Raw genomic sequence first — 19,008 nt, forward strand, 5'->3', positions numbered from 1 at the left:
TGACCGTGAAGGCATTGACAACCCCTTTATTGCGTTGGTTGCGAGGATTTTATTTGTTTGTGTAGGTGCGAGGGACTCGTGCGTGGACTCCTACTGGATTGATACCTTGGTTCTAAAAAACTGAGGGAAATACTTACGTTATTTTGCTGCATCACCCTTTCCTCTTCAAGGGAAAACCAACGCAGTGCTCAAGAGGTACCACGCCACGCCACTCTCGGGAGGAGGCCGCCTGACGGCAGCGCTCGGACTCCTTTTGTTGGGAATCCATTGCGTATGCCCAGATGGCGCATGGATCCGGCACGAGGTGTGTCACCACTGCCTCACTGGAGTCGGCGAGGTTTGTCTGGCGCCCTAACAAGTTGGTGGGTGCGCAACTGCTTCGTTGGCGTGCCGCGGCGGAGGTGAAAGCATGGTTGTCCGCCGACGCAAATATGGCACGCCGTGCCCGCTGTGCGAGGTAGCGGGCGCGGGGAGGTGGCAGCGGCCCTCGCAGCAGTGGACGTTGGTGAGACAGAGTCGCATTCTCCAACGCCCGTTGTGGTGCACGCCCACCCCAAGTGCCGCAACCGTGTCCTGGTGGACGCTGCCGACTCCTCCCAAGATGGATCCATCATCGATCTCATGTCCGTCGACGTCGTGAAAGTTATGGACTCCGACGATGAAGAGTAGGGCATGGGATGCGGCGACGCTTAGAGCCCCGTGAGCCGGTTTGTGTCTCATGTCCTACTCTACCTCGCCGGCGACCGGACCAACACTTCGAGGGCAGAGCCGGCCAAGGTCCACTGAGATTATGTTTTACATTGCATGTAATAATATGGATTTGGTGATTTAGAAATGGTGTTTGTGGTTGTGGAATCAACTTTTTGTGTGTTTTCTGTTCGCAAACGCGTCTGTTCACGAACGCGCCCGGGCGTGTCCACGGACGTTAGGGGCCCAAATTTAGGCAATTGTAGTTGTGGATGCTCTAGCGTAGTGTAAATTTTTGTTAGCATAACTTCCAAAACTCTTGATAGCAATAAGGAAAAATTTATGTGTCATTTAAAAAAATGTTTATACAATGTAATTTTTTTGCGTAGTTTAAAAAATATTTTGTACCATTCAGAAGAAAAAATATGGGTCATTTTAAAAGAATGTTCACGTGTTTCAAAATATATGTTTGTAATATTTTTGAAATGTTTGTGCAATGTAAAAAATTGTTCGTGTAGTTTTAAAAAATGGTTTGTGCCACTAAAAATATGTTTAACATGTATTTGAAAAAATGTTTGAAACATAACATATGTTTACCGAAAAAGGCTTTCGCCCCGCTTTATAAATAAAGAAAACCACCAAGCTAAACGGTACACAAAGGTTCACCCACACACACACAGTCACACGAACATAGAGTACAAATAGGTTCTGCTGAGGGCACAACTCAACAAGCCCTAGAAAAATGAAGGCGGGTCAACCGTGGCAGCAAGGAAGGAGCTAATCCGACTCGGGCGGGGGAGGAGGGAGCGGCGGCGCCAAGCGAAGAGCCATCGCGTGAAGTTCGGAGATGATGGTGGTGATGACGTCTCGGTCCTGGTGACGGCTAAGCGGCCGCCAGAGCTGCAAGTAACCACACAATTTGAACATAACATCAGTAGCGCGGCGGAGAGGAACCCGCTGAATGACGAGCTTATTATGCACAGTCCAGAGCGTCCACGCGAGCACCCCAATGAGCAGACACCTAATGTGGCGGCCCGACATGGGGGAGGCCTGAATCTCGTCGAGGAGATCAGGGAAGTTGGTGTTACACCAAACCCCACCGATCGTCTCGCGGAGGCAGCCCCAAAGGAACTGGGAGGACACATACGAGAAGAAGATGTGATTCGAGGTCTCTTCCATCATCCGGGCCGTGGCGCTTAATCACCTCCACGCCCGAGGGAAGCCGGCCATGGACCCATTGCCACATGAAAATTCTGATCTTTAGTGGCAAGCGGATGGTCCAAATATGCTCGAAAACGGGCGGGCAAGGGGAGGGGGCAATGGCTCGGTATAGGGAGTTCATAGAAAAGCGGCCGGAGGGCTCAAGGCGCAGGACAGACGGTCGAGGGGCTGAGCAAGGTCAGGCTCATGAAGAGCCACGGCATCAAGGAGATCATGCCAAGCGGCAACCTCCGGGGGCCCAAAGGGCCGCCGGAACGCGAGACGCCCTAAGTCAATAAGGGACGCCTCGACGAAGATCCTAGAGTCAACGACGATGGGGAAGAGGTCTGGAAACCTCACAACGAAGGGGAGGTCCCCAGCCCAGCGATCAAGCCAAAACAGCGTGGATGTCCCAGTCCTGATCGAGATGGATGTCCCAATGCGGAGGACCGGGAGAAGCTGAATGACCGACTGCCAGAACTATGACCCTCCAGTCCTAACGCAAAAGGTTAGGGGGTGTCCGCGCAGGTATTTATGGCGCACGATATGCAACCACAGGCCACCATCGCCATTAGCAATGTGCCAGAGCCAACGGGTGAGAAGAGCCAAGTTCATGCGCTTGGAGGACATGATTCCAAGCCCACCTTGGTCGCGAGGCTTACAGATTTCGGTCCAGCGGACCATATGGTACTTCTGCTTGTCACCCTCACCAGCCCAATAGAACCGCGCTTGGATCGAACCGGTCTCATGGTGAAGAGTTTCGGGGAGGCTGTAGAAGCTCATAATGAACAGGAGGAGACTGGAGAGGGACAAGTTAATGAGGATCGTACGGCAGTCTTAGAAAGCCATCTGATATGTCTCCAACGTATCTATAATTTTTGATTGCTCCATGCTATATTATCTACTGTTTTGGATGTTTATGGGCTTTATTATACACTTTTATATCATTTTTGGGACTAACCTATTAACCCAGAGCCCATTGCCAGTTTCTGTTTTTTACCTTGTTTTAGGGTTTCGAAGAAAAGGAAAATCAAACGGAGTCCAATTGACCTGAAACTTCACGGAACTCATTTTTGGAAGGAAATAAGCCCAGAAGACTTGAAGTGCACGTATGGGAAGCTTCAAGGAGGCCACGAGGTAGGGGGGCGCGCCCACCCCCCTAGGGCGCGCCCTCCACCCTCGTGGGCCCCTCGTGGCTCCCCTAACCTATCTCTTTCACCCATATATACCCACGTACCCTAAAACTATCGAAGAACACAATAGATCGGGAGTTCCGCCGCCAGAAACCTCCGTAGCCACCGAAAGCCAATCTAGACCCGTTCCGGCACCCTGTCGGAGGGGGCAATCCCTCTCCGGTGGCCATCTTCATCATCCCGGTGCTCTCCATGACGAGGAGGGAGTAGTTCTCCCTCGGGGCTGAGGGTATGTACCAGTAGCTATGTGTTTGATCTCCCTCTCGCTCATGTTCTTGAGGTGATACGATCTTGATGTATCACGAGCTTTGCTATTATAGTTGGATTCTATGATGATTCTTTCCCCCTCTACTCTCTTGTAATGAATTGAGTTTCCCCTTTGAAGTTATCTTTTCGGATTGAGTCTTTAAAGATTTGAGAACACTTGATGTATGTCTTGTCGTGCGTATCTGTGGTGACAATGGGATTCACTTGATGTATGTTTTGGTGACCAACTTGCGGGTTCCGCCCATGAACTTATGCATAGGGGTTGGCACACGTTTTCATCGTGATTCTCCGGTAGGAACTTCGGGGCACTCTTCGAGGTTCTATGTGTTGGTTGAATAGATGAATATGAGATTGTGTGACGCATATCATATAATCATACCCACGGATACTTGAGGTGACATTGGAGTATCTAGGTGACATTAGGGTTTTGGTTGATTTGTGTCTTAACGTGTTATTCTAGTACGAACTCTAGGGCTGTTGGTGACACTTATAGGAATAGCCCAACGGATTGATTGGAAAAGAATTACTTTGAGGTGGTTTCGTACCCTACCATAATCTCTTCGTTTGTTCTCCGCTATTAGTGACTTTGGAGTGAATCTTTGTTGCATGTCGAGGGATAGTTATGTGATCCAATTATGTTAGTATTGTTGAGGGAACTTGCACTAGTGAAAGTATGAACCCTAGGCCTTGTTTCAACGCATTGCAATACCGTTTACGCTCACTTTTATCATTCGTTACCTTGCTGTTTTTATATTTTGAGATTACAAAAACCTATATCTACTATCCATATACCACTTGTATCACCATCTCTTCGCCGAACTAGTGCACCTATACAATTTACCATTGTATTGGGTGTGTTGGGGACACAAAAGACTCTTTGCTATTTGGTAGCAGGGTTGCTTGAGAGAGACCATCTTCATCCTACGCCTCCTACGGATTGATAAACCTTAGGTCATCCACTTGAGGGAAATTTGCTACTGGCCTACAAACCTCTGCACTTGGAGGCCCAACAACGTCTACAAGAAGAAGGTTGTGTAGTAGACATAACCATCGCCCCTGCCACGGCTCGATGCGGTGATGTAGCTTGAGCACCAAGGGCCGCAGATCGGCCACGGACAGACGGGCGTCACTAATGGGGACCCCTAGGTAGGTAGTAGGGAATGTCCCCAACCGACAGTTAAGTCGATTAGCGATACTCTGGCTCTCAGAGGGCGAATATCCCAGAACCATCACCTCGCTTTTATCAAAGTTTATTTTGAGGCCCGACATGTGTTGGAAACATAGAAGTAGGAATTTCAAGTTCGAAATCTCTGGCGCCGAGCCTTGCACCATGATGATGGTGTCATCGGCGTATTGGAGGAGGGATACACCGCCGCCCTCCACCAAGTGCGGGGTAATGCCTAGAATGTGGCCGGCGGCCTTGGCCTTATCCATGATTGAGGCTAAGGCATCAACCACCATGTTGAACAGGAACGGGGAAAAGGGGTCTCCCTGTCTAACCCTACAAAAGGTGGGGAAGTAGGGCCCGATTTCCCCATTAATGTTCACCGTGGTGCGACCTGACGATACCATCTGCATGACCCGGGACACCCAACGATCATCGAACCCTTTCCTTAGCAACACTTCCCGAAGGAAGGGCCAGCTAACCATGTCATACGCCTTATGGAAGTCAATCTTCAGGAAAACTGCTTTGAGGTTTTTGGAGCGGACCTCATGCAGGACTTCATGGAAGACCAGTACCCCATCCAAGATATATCGGCCCTGAATAAAGGCGATTGGTCTGGGTGGGTGATTCGGTCAGCTAAAGGGGCCACCCTATTGGCGTACCCCTTGGCAAGAATGCGGAAGATCACATTGATCACCGTGATAGGACGGAACTAGCGGATGTCGAAGACGCCCGAGACCTTGGGAATCAAAGTGATAATCCCATAGTTAAGGCACTTGAGGTCGATGGAGCCAACATAAAACTCCTCGAAGAGAGCCATGACCTCCTGCTTGATGGCGGGCCAGAACGTCTGAAAGAACTTCACCGGAAGGCCGTTAGGGCCTGGGGAGGACGAGCGATTCATCCGTTTAATTGCAAGCCACACTTCCTCCTCGGACAACGGAGCCATGAGGATCGCATTGTCTGCGGCCGAGATGCACTGTGGGCCGGCCCAGAAGTGCGGTGCAAGAGCTAAGCCCCCCCGGGCGGGCTGAAAACAAGGCGCGATAGAAACCGTCTACATGAGCGCGGATGTTAGCAGGCCGCTGCAGGAGGGTCTCTCCATCCCACGGAAGGGGAATGGTATTACCCCGCCTACGACCATTGGCAATCGCCTGGAAGTAAGCGGTGTTCGCGTCCCCCTTGAGGACCCACTTTTGGGTACCCTGAAGGCGCCAATAAGACTCCTCGTCGGTGTAGATGACCATAAGCTGGTTTTCAAGATCGTAGCACTGCATCCACTCGTTAGGAGAGAGTCCCAACGAGTCAGCCCGAAGGTCTAGAGCCTGAATGGCGTCAAGGAGGGCCTTCTTGCGGAGACAGAGGTACCGCCCAAGATTCGCGTCCCACCCCTTCATGAACTGGCGAGAGCGCTTGGCACAGAAGTGCCAATCGTCCACAACAGAGATGGACCTGTGGGATGCGAGGCGGGCCTCGAGCCAACGGCCGTGCACGACATCAGCGAAACCATTCTGGTTAAGACAGAAAGTCTCAAAGCGGAATCTAGAGGCAGTGGGGGGGCGTTCATCCTGGGAAGACAGAAGCAGAGGGACGTGGTCCAAACCAATACACATGATGGCGCGGAGAGAAGCAAGAGGGCATCTCAGATCCCACTCAGGAGAGACCAAGACCCTATCCAACACGGAGCGAGTCGGGTCGGCCTGGCGGTTGGTCCAGGTGAACCTGGCACCAATCCTATCTAATTCCCGCAGACCGAGGTCAGAGATGCAGTCATTGAACAGCTGCATGCGAGGGAAGTTAACTAGATCGTTATTCTTATCCTCCACAAATTGTAGAAGGTTGAAGTTGCCACTGATGACGACCGGGAGGTGGGCCGCAGACACCTTCCTCCTGAGCTCGTCAAGGAAGGACACCGAGTGCCGGTGGTCGGCGGGGCCATAAACTATAATGATCTCCCATTTGAAGTTCAGGGCACGTTCAAAGATTTCCATGCTCAAGAACTCGCCCCTATCCATGCTACCAACCTCAAATGTGGCATCCTTGACACCTAATAGAATGCCACCCGAGTGCCCGGCGATCCCACTAGAAGGGAGCCAATGCCAGGCAAACAGGTGAGTGCTCAGGTGCTCGAGCTCGGCCAGGGTGAAGTCAGTTCGCATGATCTCTTGGATTGCTACAATGTCAATTCGCTCCTCGCACATGTATTCGATGAGTTGGCGGCGCCGACCATCTTGGCTGAAACCACGGATGTTCCAGAAAAGAGTCCGCATCAAACCGCCATTGAGGGGCTGCTTGACCCCAGGACACAGGAGGCGCTTTGCGCGTGAAGGGCGGTGGTGCGAGACCGGGTGCGGCCACATATCTCCAGGGGCGGGAGCAGCCGGGCGGGATGGCGGGGCGGACGGAAGGGGGCCGCTAGCCTCCGAGGAGGAGGAAGCCAAGCGAGCACGAGCCTCCGCCAACCGGCCATCCAGGATTTCCCAAGCACGGATGGCCTCGATCTGGACTAAGGGGGGATCAACTTCCCCCCTGAACACTATATTGGAGTCGGCCGTGACCTTAGCTAGATGTCCAAGCGGGACCAACTCCAAAGCAGAGAATGAGCAAGTAGAAGAATTTGCGGGGATGACCGAGGTACCTGGCTCGAGGTTGCGTGCCGCGGCCCGGAGCTCAGCCCGCTTCGAGATGTGGAGAGTGGGTGAGGGAGTTCTGGATTAGGGGGTCTCCGGACAGCCGGACTATATCCTTTGGCCGGACTGTTGGACTATGAAGATACAAGATTGAAGACTTTGTCCCGTGTCTGGATAGGACTCTACTTGGCATGGAAGGCAAGCTAGGCAGTACGGATATGTATATCTCCTCCTTTGTAACCGACCTTGTGTAACCCTAGCCCCCTTCGGTGTCTATATAAATCGGAGGGTCTTAGTCCGTAGGACAACATACAATCATACCATAGGCTAGCTTCTACAGTTTAGCCTCTCCGATCTCATGGTAGATCAACTCTAGTAATACTCATATCATCAAGAATAAATCAAGCAGGACATAGGGTTTTACCTCCATCAAGAGGGCCCGAACCTAGGTAAAACACCGTGTCCCCTGCCTCCTGTTACCATCCGCCTTAGACGCACAGTTCGGGACCCCCTACCCGATATCCGCCGGTTTTGACACCGACATTGGTGCTTTCATTGAGAGTTCCTCTGTGTCGTCGCCATTAGGCTTGATGGCTCCTACGATCATCGATAGCGATGCAGTCCAGGGTGAGACTTTTCTCCCCGGACAGATCTTTGTGTTCGGCGGCTTCGCACTGCGCGCCAACTCTCTTGGCCATCTGGAGCAGATCGAAAGTTACGCCCCTGGCCACCAGGTCAGGTTTGGAAGCCTAAACTACACGGCCGATATCCGCGGAGACTTGATCTTCGACGGATTCGAGCCCCTGCCTTGTGCGCCACACGGTCACGATGAGTAGGATTTAGCTCTACCATCGGACAGTGTTCAAGAAATCGCACCGGCAGCCGCTCCGACCCTCAATTCGGAGCCATTTGCGCCATCCATGGACGGGTGGATAGACCCCGTCACGGAGGCCGTATCCTCAGCGGCGATCAAGCCGAATATCGACCTTACCCTTCACGAGAGCCATGTTGCCAAACTGTCGGATCCTTCTCCGGCCACGGACTTCGAACCGCCTGCGCCCGTTCCTGTCGAATCCGATTGGGCGCCGATCATGGAGTTTACCTCCGCGGATATTTTTCAGCACTCGCCCTTTGGCGACATACTGAACTCATTAAGGTCTCTCTCCTTGTCAGGAGAGTCCTGGCCGAACTACGCCCGGCAGGATTGGGATGCGGATGACGAAGAAATTTTCCGCCCACCCACCACCCACTTAGTGGCCACTGTCGATGACTTAATCGACATGCTCGACTTCGACTCCGAAGAGATCGACGGTATGGACGACGATGTGGGAGGCAAAGAGGAACCGCTGCCCACAGGGCACTGGACAGCCACCTCATCATACGATATATACATGGTGGACACACCCAAAGAAGGCAATGATGACGAGACAACGGAGGATGACCCCTCCAAGAAGCAACCCAAGCGCCGGTGTCAGCGACGCCGCTCTAAGTCCCGCCAAGGCAAAAGTGGTGATACCGGCACACAAGATAATAGCACTCCGGACAGTGCCGAAGACGGCAACAATCCCCTCCAGCAAGATTTAGGGCAGGAGGATGGAGAAGCCAACCCTCTAGAAAGAGCGGCAGACGGAGAGGCGGAGGATGATAATTACATGCCTCCCTCCGAAGACGAGGCAAGCCTCGACGATGACGAATTCGTCGTGCCAGAGGATCCCGTCGAACAAGAGCGCTTCAAGCGCCTGCTTATAGCCACGGCAAATAGCCTTAAGAAAAAGCAGCATCAGCTTCAAGCTGATCAAGATTTGGTAGCTGACAGATGGAGTGAAGTCCTGGCGGCCGAGGAATATAAACTCGAACGCCCCTCCAAGAGTTACCCAAAGTGCAGGTTGCTACCCCGACTGGAGGAGGATGCACCAAAACCTACATCTCCGGCGTATGACGCAGCTGACCGACCACCTCGTGGCCGCAACAGAGAGGCATTCCAGCCAAAAGCTCAGCCCGCACCCCGGCGCCATTCAAATAAAAAGGCATGGGGAAATACGCCAGACCTACGAGACGTATTGGAGGACAAAGCAAAACATGCAAGATCGATCTACGGATCACAAGGGCGCGCCACTATGCAATACGATAATCGCCACGCCGGATACAGTAAAAGTAAGTCTGGCTGGGCCGAACACAGCGGGCAAGACTCATTCGAGCTGCATCGCGACATAGCCCAATATAGAGGCGCCGCACACCCCCTATGCTTCACAGACGAAGTAATGGATCATCAAATCCCAGAGGGTTTCAAACCCGTAAATATAGAATCATACAACGGCACAACAAATCCTGCGGTATGGATCGAGGATTTCCTCCTGCATATCCACATGGCCCGCGGTGATGATCTACACGCCATTAAATACCTCCCACTCAAGCTCAAAGGACCAGCTCGGCATTGGCTCAATAGCTTGCCAGCAGAGTCCATTGGCTGTTGGAGGATCTGGAAGCCGCATTCCTCGACAACTTCCAGGGCACTTACGTGCGACCACCAGATGCCGATGACTTGAGCCACATAATTCAGCAGCCAGAGGAATCGGCCAGGCAATTCTGGACATGGTTCCTAACAAAGAAAAATCAAATCGTCGACTGTCCGGATGCAGAGGCCCTAGCAGCTTTCAAGCACAACATCCGCGACGAGTGGCTCGCCCGGCACCTTGGTCAGGAAAAGCTGAAATCTATGGCAGCCCTCACGACACTCATGACCCGCTTTTGTGCGGGAGAAGACAGCTGGCTGGCTCACAGCAATAACATATCAAAGAACCATGGTACTTCGGATACCAAGGATGGCAATGGCAGGTCACGTCGCAACAAGCATAAGCGCCGCATTAACAGCGACAATACCGAGGATACGGCAGTCAGTGCCGGATTCAAAGGCTCTAAGCCCGGTCAGCGGAAAAAGCCATTCAAAAGAAGCACTCCGGGCCCGTCCAGTTTGGACCGCATACTCGATCGCTCGTGCCAAATACATGGCACCCCCGACAAGCCAGCCAACCACACCAACAAGGATTGTTGGGTGTTCAAGCAGGCTTGCAAGATAAATGCCGAAAACAAAGATAAGGGGTCACATAGCGATGACGAGGAGGAGCCCCGGTAGCCGAACACCGGAGGACAGAAGAGGTTCCCCCCACAAGTGCGGACGGTGAACATGATATACGCAACCCACATCCCCAAGAGGGAGCGGAAGCGTGCGCTCAGGGACATATATGCGTTGGAGCCAGTCGCCCCAAAGTTTAACCCATGGTTGAAAGTGCAACTATCCCTAGGTGATTTTGGTAATTCCTAACAACATATAGCTCATTGAGCTAACATTATCCCAAGATTAATATTTCAGGAAAAGCTCAATGAATGGCATGCCATGGATGAGGAAAGCGGATCCCTCAAAATTCTAAGAACAAAAAGTTTGGCTCAAGCTTCAAGATCAAGACTCTACATTTTATATTTTAGTGATCCAAGATCACATTGAGTCTATAGGAAAAGCCAATACTATCACGGAGGGATGAGGTGTTACTTAATGGCTTGCTTGCTCAAAATGCTTAGTGATATGCTCCAAAACCCTCAACTACCTTCCCACATCCACATATGACCTAAACCAAAAGTCAAACTCGACCCCACCGATTCTTTCTATCCAGCGCCACCGAGTTTCGAATGTCATAGCCACTGCCACAAACCCTAGGCAAATCGGTCTCACTGATAGGGATCTCGGTCTCACCGAGATGGGATTGTAATCTCTCTGTTTCCCTTCGTAACGTTTCGGTCTTACCGAGATGAGCGATCGGTCCCACCGAGATTGCAATGTAAACTCTTTGTTTCCCTTTTGTAACATTTCGGTCCCACCGAGATGAGCAAATCGGTCCCACCGAGTTTACATGACCAACTCTCTGGTTAGCTTATTACCAAAATCGGTCCCACCGAGTTTGTGTAATCGGTCACACCGAGATTACGTTATGCCCTAACCCTAACCATATCGGTCCTACCGAGTTGCATCTCAGTCCCACTGAAAATCCTAACGGTCACTAGGTTTGCTGAATCGGTCCGACCGAGTTTAACCATTCGGTCCCACCAAGTTTGGCAAATTGTGTGTAACGGTTAGATTCTATGTGGAGGCTATATATACCCCTCCACCCACTCTTCATTCGTGAAGAGAGCCATCAGAACATACCTACACTTCCAATACACATTTTCTGAGAGAGAACCACCTACACTTGTGTTGAGGTCAAGATATTCCATTCCAACCATATGAATCTTGATCTCTAGCCTTCCCCAAGTTGCTTTCCACTCAAATCTTCTTTCCACCAAATCCAAATCCTGTGAGAGAGAGTTGAGTGTTGGGGAGACTATCATTTGAAGCACAAGAGCAAGGAGTTCATCATCAACACACCATTTGTTACTTCTTGGAGAGTGGTGTCTCCTAGATTGGCTAGGTGTCACTTGGGAGCCTCCGACAAGATTGTGGAGTTGAACCAAGGAGTTTGTAAGGGCAAGGAGATCGCCTACTTTGTGAAGATCTACCGCTAGTGAGGCAAGTCCTTCGTGGGCGACGGCCATGATGGAATAGACAAGGTTGCTTCTTCGTGGACCCTTCGTGGGTGGAGCCCTCCGTGGACTCGCGCAACCGTTACCCTCCGTGGATTGAAGTCTCCATCAACGTGGATGTACGATAACACCACCTATCGGAACCACGACAAAACATCCGTGTCTCCAATTGCGTTTGAATCCTCTAAACCCTTCCCTTTACATTCTTGCAAGTTGCATGCTTTACTTTCCGCTGCTCATATACTCTTTTGCATGCTTGCTTGAATTGTGTGGAGATTGCTTGACTTGTGCTAAGATAGCTAAAATCTGCCAAGAACTAAAATTGAGAAAAGGCTAGATTTTTATTTGGTCAAGTAGTCTAATCACCCCCCCTCTAGACATACTTTTGATCCTACAAGTGGTATCAGAGCTTTGGTCTCCATTTGCTTTGATTTCCATAGCTTTTGGTGGTCATAGCCTTGGTTTCACAACCTAGGAGAGTATGGCGTCTAGCGAGGGAAATTATCACCGTATAGGTCCTTACTTTGATGGTACTAATTTTGCTAGTTGGAAGCATAAGATGAAAATGCATATTCTTGGACATAACCCCGCCGTTTGGGCTATTGTGTGTGTTGGCTTGCTAGGTGAATTCTTTGACGGGAGAGAACCGAATCGTGAAGCTACCGCGGATGAGTTGAAGATGCTACAATACAATGCTCAAGCTTGTGATATCCTCTTCAACGGATTGTGCCCCGAAGAATTCAACAAAATCAGCCGTCTTGAGAATGCAAAGGAAATTTGGGATACTTTGATTGACATGCATGAAGGTACCGACTCCGTCAAGGAATCCAAGTTGGATGTGCTTCAAAGTCAACTTGACAAGTTCAAAATGAAGGATGGTGAAGGTGTCGCTAAAATGTACTCTAGGCTTTCTCTTATCAAAAATGAGATTGCCGGCTTAGGGAGTGAAGAGATGACCGATAGATTCATCATCAAGAAGATCCTAAGAGCCTTGGATGGAAAATATGATACCGTGTGCACATTGATCCAAATGATGCCCAATTACAAAGATCTCAAGCCAACGAAAGTCATCGTATGAATTGTTACTCATGAGATGTCACTCAAGGATAAAGAGGAACTTCACAACAAATCAAGTGGTGCTTACAAAGCCTCATGTGAAGCCCCCACATCATCGAGTGAGAAACAAACCTTCAATGAAGAATTGAGCTTAATGGTGAAAAACTTTAACAAGTTCTACAAGAGTAGAAGCAAAGAGAGAAGATCCAAGTCAAGGTCCTACAATGACAAAAGATCTTCTAGTCGAGAGCGAAACTGCTACAACTGTGGAAGGCCCGGACACTATTCCAATGAGTGTACGCCCCCCTACAAGAGAAGAGAAGATTCTCCCAAAAGAAGAAGTAGAAGAGAAGAATCACCATCTAGAGAAAGAAGGAGTAGAGATGATAGTTATGAACGAAGACCCTCACGGAGAAGCAAGGATTCGAAAAGAAAGGACAAGTCATCAAGGAGCTACACAAAACGAAGACATCAAGCTCACGTTGGTGAATGGGTATCCGACTCCGACTCCAACAATCACTCCGAGAGAAGCTATCACTCCGACTCCGAATATACTCAAGATGAAGGTGTTGCCGGTCTAGCACTTGTGACAACCAACTCCTACGACATATTTGACTCACCAAATGAAGGAGTTGGAACATGCTTCATGGCTAAAGGCCCAAAGGTATCACACCCCGGGTATGTTGATTTCAATAGTGATGAAGATGACTTGTTAGGTGATGATGATTTACTTGTTGACAACTCTAGTGATGAATACTATGATGAAACGTCAATTAATCATGCTAATCAAGATAAAACGAATGATAATAATAAGGAGGAGATTGAGTCTCTAACTAAAGAACTAAACACTCTTAAGTTAGCTCATGAAACTATCTTAGGAGATCATCGAGAACTTTTAAGGACTCATGAGAAATTACGCTTTGAAAAGCTCAACCTTGAGCAAGAGCATGAGTTCTTAAAAGCAATCAATGATGATATTCGCAAGAAAAGTTCTTCTTACATTGCCAAGTGTTTACTCTTATCCACTTACATGCCTCAAGTCAAGTCTAGTAACAAGAACAAGAAAGATTCTTCCTCTCGTAGTAACAATAATCATGCTAAATCCAATATTGTTGCTTCTAGTAGTTCTCTTGATTCCACTAATGATTCTCTTAGCCAAGTTACACTTGAGCAAGAAAATAGCTTATTGAAGGGAATTATAGAGAAAGGTGTTTACAAGAGCCTTGCCGAAAGTAAGCAATTCGAGGAAATTGTGCGCAAGCAAGGAAGGCACCGGAAGAATCAAGGTGTTGGTTTTGAACGAAAGTTCAATGCCAATGGAGTTGAGTGGGAAGAAGATCAATACCCCAAGACGAAGTTTGTTCCTCAACAAGAGAAGTATGATCCTACTTCTTTCAAAGGGACACAAGCTCAAGATGATCTTCCACCACAAGACCACAAGCAAAAAGTCAAGGACAAGCTTCAAGAGGAAATTGATGCATTTGAAGAAGATCCTAAGGCCTTGGTCAAGTGGGTTCCCAAGACTACTTCAAGTTCCACTTCATCAAGTACAACTACAACACCGAGGATTCCCATCAAGATGGTGTGGATCCCGAAGAAGAAGAACTAGAGAGTTCTTGAGGGTGACTCCACCAACATACTTCACTCTTATCATCTTGGCAAGAACAAGTGCAATCAACTTCCACATCTTGCACTAGTTCAAGGAGTCACAAACCATCTTGTTGGTAAGACAAGGGACAAGGTAACCTAAAAGCTTTCATAGACATCATCTTGTGTGTGCATCACTCTATGTCTATGGATATCCTTGTTTTTTCCTTGTGGGACTAACCCATGTAGGTATTGAAAGTGCAACTCACTCCAATGGATAGCTCCAAATGATCTACATCAACATTGATCATCCACATCTTCAACATCTACATGAAGTCATCATCGACAAAACCCAGGTTAGTTCATCCCTCTTAGGGGGGATCTCACATCTAGGGGGAGCTTTACTCTAAGAATTGAGCTAAAGCAACTCTAATGGTGTGAACACAACAATGCTTTATGTAAAAGTGGTAACCCCACTTGTCCTTAAACGATGAGTATGACCTATGATCAAATGTTCTCATTTGACTCCTAAGTCAATATACTCATATATAGATGACCTAGTCATCGCAAATTGTTTGATAGATGCTAGAATTGGTTGTGCATGCTTTGCCACATATTTCAATTGCCATTTTATTGTGTGAGCATGTTGATTGCATATTTTACTCATTCGAGGACATCTACTTGTTGTTTTGATTGATTGGTTTTCTTTTGCCAAGTGGATGGACAATAATGCCTAAGAACCCTCTCTAGCTATCTATGCTTTTCTCGTCTCAAACTCTATCCATGCTGCATCACAAAATTTGATCAAGTCAGATTCGAACCACTCTGTGTGAGGAGCACTCGGAGTCCCCGATTCGTCATAGACTTAAACTTCCAAAACTTCTTTGTGCATTTCGGTCTGACCGATTCATCCATTTCGGTCATACCGAGATCACTAAGTCGATCTAGGTTTTCAATCTCGGTGCAACCGATTTGAACTTTTTGGACACACCGAGTTGCTGTAACTGTCAACAGTTATGCATCTCGGTGCCACCGAGTTGTTCCACTCGGTCACACCGACAGGGTCGGGCTATATATACTCACGGGCAAAATTTTGGAAATTTCTCTAAAACCCCTTCGCCCGCGCATAGCTCGCTCTGCCTCCAGGGTCTCCAGATTGTCCTCCTCGTCGCCAGCCGCCTCCTGTCGCTGGTCTCCGCCGTCGTCAACGAAATTCTTCCCCGCCGTTGCCGCCATAGCGAGTTCATCACCGAACTAGGGTATGGACTCGATCACAGTGCTATCCCCGTCCGATTCCTAGCACATTGTGTTCATTATGATTCTTACCACGATTGAAACGCTTCTATCCAGTCAAAACACTCTGTAGATTAGAGTTGAATCGAAAATTTAGGGTTAGGTTTCCGACGAAACCATCTCGGACCATCCGAGTTGTGGAACTCGGTACCACCGATTCGGCTCAGGCCATTGCACATGTAATTTTCGGTCTGACCGAGAATTGCAAATCGGTGTGACCGAGTTCAGTACTTTGTGAAACCCTAGCAGTCTCGGTGCCACCGAACTGTGACTCGGTCTGACCGAGTTCACTAGTTTAGGCTCCAACAGCTGCTTCGGTATCACCGAGTTTACAAATCAGTTGATCTGAAATGCTTTCTGTGGAAAACTAAAACTAAGTTTTTGACTCATTCTTTTGCAAAAACCTCTGCATTTTGTGATGCTCATCCACTCTATCTCATCTATATCTATTCACAGGGTCTGCAGTTAGTGTTTGCAACATGTCTGACCAGAGTGACAGCCAGAACAGGTCAGAGAAGCAGGTTCACTTGAGTGAGGGCACTAGTCCCTCTAGCAGTTCAGATGATGGTAGCAGGAGCACCCCAAGCAATTTGCCAAAGGCTGCCACTAGAGCAAGCAAGAAGAAAACTTCAGAGTCTGAGGATGAAGACTATGTGGCCACTGAGGATGAGGCCACATCAAAGAAGAAAGTGGTTAAGAAGGAGTACAGCTCAGCTGCAGTTAAGCCAGGGATGAAGATCAAAAGGCCAGCAGGAAGACAACCAATGTCTAAGGCCAGAGCATCCTCTCAAGCATCTTTGGAATCTCAACCCAAAGAGCCTGCTACAGAAGGAAAGAAAAGGAAGGAAAGGGTCAAGAAGACCATGGCCAGAGTGATTGGAAAGGCTTCCATGATGGAAGAAGAAGAGGAAGAAGAGGTTGCTGCACCAGCACCCAAGGCACAAAAGCTTATGGGTGATGCTATCAGGACATGGGCTGCATCATCAAAGCCCAAAGAAGCACCCAAAGCTGCCTTCAAGCCCAAGACTGCACCAAAGAGAAATACCAGAAACATACCAGCTGCTGAGAAGAACAAGGCCCCAGTGCCTGAGACTGTCGCTGAAGAAGAAGATGAAGAGCATGTTTTGAGAAAATTGAAGCCAAAAATTCCAGACCACAATGATGCTCATCCTGTGGCTGAAAACATGAAGATCAGGAGAGACTCAGGACTAAGGAAATGGAGAGAGACAGATCCATATGCTACCAGGAGAAGGACTGCTGTTGATTACAGGTTCCACACAAAGGAACAACAGGATTTCTATGAGACAATTTTGTTGGATAAGAAGCCTATAGTGTGTGATATGAGGTGGGTCAACTGGACCTACATGAAGGAAAATGAGGAACACTATCCTGGTGTGTTTGACAGCTTCCGTGCTTGTGGAGTTGCAGACTTTGTTGGGGAGAAGCTCACAAAGTGGAATGAGGAGCTCATAATGCAATTCCACTCCACAACACACTTCTATCTAGATGTCAGGATAGTATGGATGTCTGAAGGTACAAGGTACCAATCAACTATTGAGGAATGGGCCAATCTGATCAATGCCCCAAAGGAAAGTGAAGATGACTTGGATGTTTATGCCAAGAAAAAGATGGATCACAATTCTATGTCACAGATGTACAAGGAGATTCCTGAAGATGCTCTTGAGACTTTCAAGTTTGGGTTAGTCCATTTTCTTCTGTCAGGACTGCCAACGATCAACTGGATCCTAAGGCACACTCTTTTGCCCAAGTCAGGTGACCACAACATGATCAGAGGGCATGCCATTAACTTGCTACATATATTTGATGTGCCACAGAAGTTCAAGGTCATGAGCCTTATAGTTGAGACTATCAAGAGGACTGCAGCAGACCAGAAAAGAAGTTGTGGATATGCCCCACAGATCCAGGAGTTGATAAACTTAAAGATGGGCACATGCACATACCTGTTGGATAAGGAACACTTGCCCATCTACCCAGACTTCGAGGACAATCAAGTTGTGATGAATGAAGATAAACCCTCCTCAGTGCAAGCACAAGCAAAGAAGGAGAAGGCTGCCAAGATGCCAACTCAAGAGGAGGCATCTGAGTACTTTTTGAAAAGCAAGCAGGACCAGCTTGGTTATTTAATAGCATCAACGCTGAGGATTGAGAAGGGGTTGGCCAGCCTAACTCAAAACCAGCAGAGCCTGAAAAGAATCATGGAACAAAAATTCTATGATTTAGATGTCAAAGTAACTGAGATTCAGTCTGTTGTGGAGCAGCTACAGGATGACATGCAGGAGAGGAAGGGCAAGACAACCACTGATGCATTTGCCAGAGTGCCTCGAGCTCAGAGATCTGCTGCAGTGCCTGTACCAGACACTAGAGCCACTTCATCTGCACCAGATACAGCTTCAGTGCCGCCAGCTCCAGCACCTACCCCAGCAGCTCCATCTACTTCCACTGAAGCCTTCATCCTTGGAGTTCTCCGGACACCACCACCTGAAGACCAAGCCTGAGAGACGTTCTAGTGCTATGCATTTTCTATGAACTTTTTGGTAACTTGTTGCCAAAGGGGGAGAAAAATGTAGAGATCATAGGCTTCGAGAGAGAGAGAGAGAGTTTGCTTTTGTTTTCTCTTGTCTTCTTGGTTGAACTTTGTTTGTCTTTTGATTGCTTGAGATACTATGCCATTTTCTGTGAGACAATGATGATCATGTGGTTGATCATAAGCTACACTTATGCTTGTTAGATGATATTATCTCACTTATCCTTATATGATCATTCACTTTGCTTGGTGAGGAGTGCATGTATTTAATTCTTATCATTTTGAGCGCTCCACCAAGATGTATGTGACATGGAAGAGTAACCCATGATCCTAACTCATTGTGCATTTGCAGTCCAAAGCAAATCTTAAGATATGCACAAATTTAGGGGGAGCTCTTGCTTTTCACATACTTCTCAAAGCGACGATATCTTTCACTCTTATTATCATTTGTCGAAGCTTTGACCTATATGTTGTCATCAATTACCAAAAAGGGGGAGATTGAAAGTGCAACTATCCCTGGGTGGTTTTGGTAATTCCTAACAATATATAGATCATTGAGATAACATTATCCCAAGATTAATATTTCAGGAAAAGCTCAATGAATGGCATGCATGGATGAGGAAAGTGGATCCCTCAAAATTCTAAGGACAAAAAGTTTGGCTCAAGCTTCAAGATCAAGACTCTACATTTTATATTTTAGTGATCCAAGATCACATTGAGTCTATAGGAAAAGCCAATACTATCAAGGAGGGATGAGGTGTTGCTTAATGGCTTGCTTGCTCAAAATGCTTAGTGATATGCTCCAAAACCCTC

At 48.3% G+C, this 19,008-nt stretch overlaps 1 protein-coding gene across 1 annotated transcript; it reads right to left on the minus strand.

The window, feature by feature from the left end:
- Positions 1-5,224: 5,224 nt before the first annotated feature.
- On the minus strand, positions 5,225-6,872 carry LOC147960357 (uncharacterized). Its single transcript, XM_087533289.1, has 2 exons — positions 5,642-6,872; positions 5,225-5,394 (listed from the first exon to the last, which is right to left on the minus strand). Exons 1-2 carry the CDS (start codon positions 6,870-6,872, stop codon positions 5,225-5,227), a joined length of 1,401 nt encoding a protein of 466 aa, XP_087389415.1.
- Between the last annotated feature and the right edge of the window lie 12,136 nt (positions 6,873-19,008).

The sequence above is a fragment of the Triticum urartu genome, chromosome 7A (genome assembly GCF_056163025.1).
Source record: "Triticum urartu cultivar PI428250 chromosome 7A, HENAU_Tu73, whole genome shotgun sequence".
NCBI lineage: Eukaryota > Viridiplantae > Streptophyta > Magnoliopsida > Poales > Poaceae > Triticum > Triticum urartu.

Coding starts and splice junctions, on each gene's coding strand:
- LOC147960357 (XM_087533289.1), bottom strand. CDS start 6,872: ATGTGGCCGCACCCGGTCTCGCACCACCGCCCTTCACGCGCAAAGCGC. Junction 5,395..5,641: donor TGCCAATGGTCGTAGGCGGG/GTAATACCATTC, acceptor CGTCCTCCCCAG/GCCCTAACGGCCTTCCGGTG.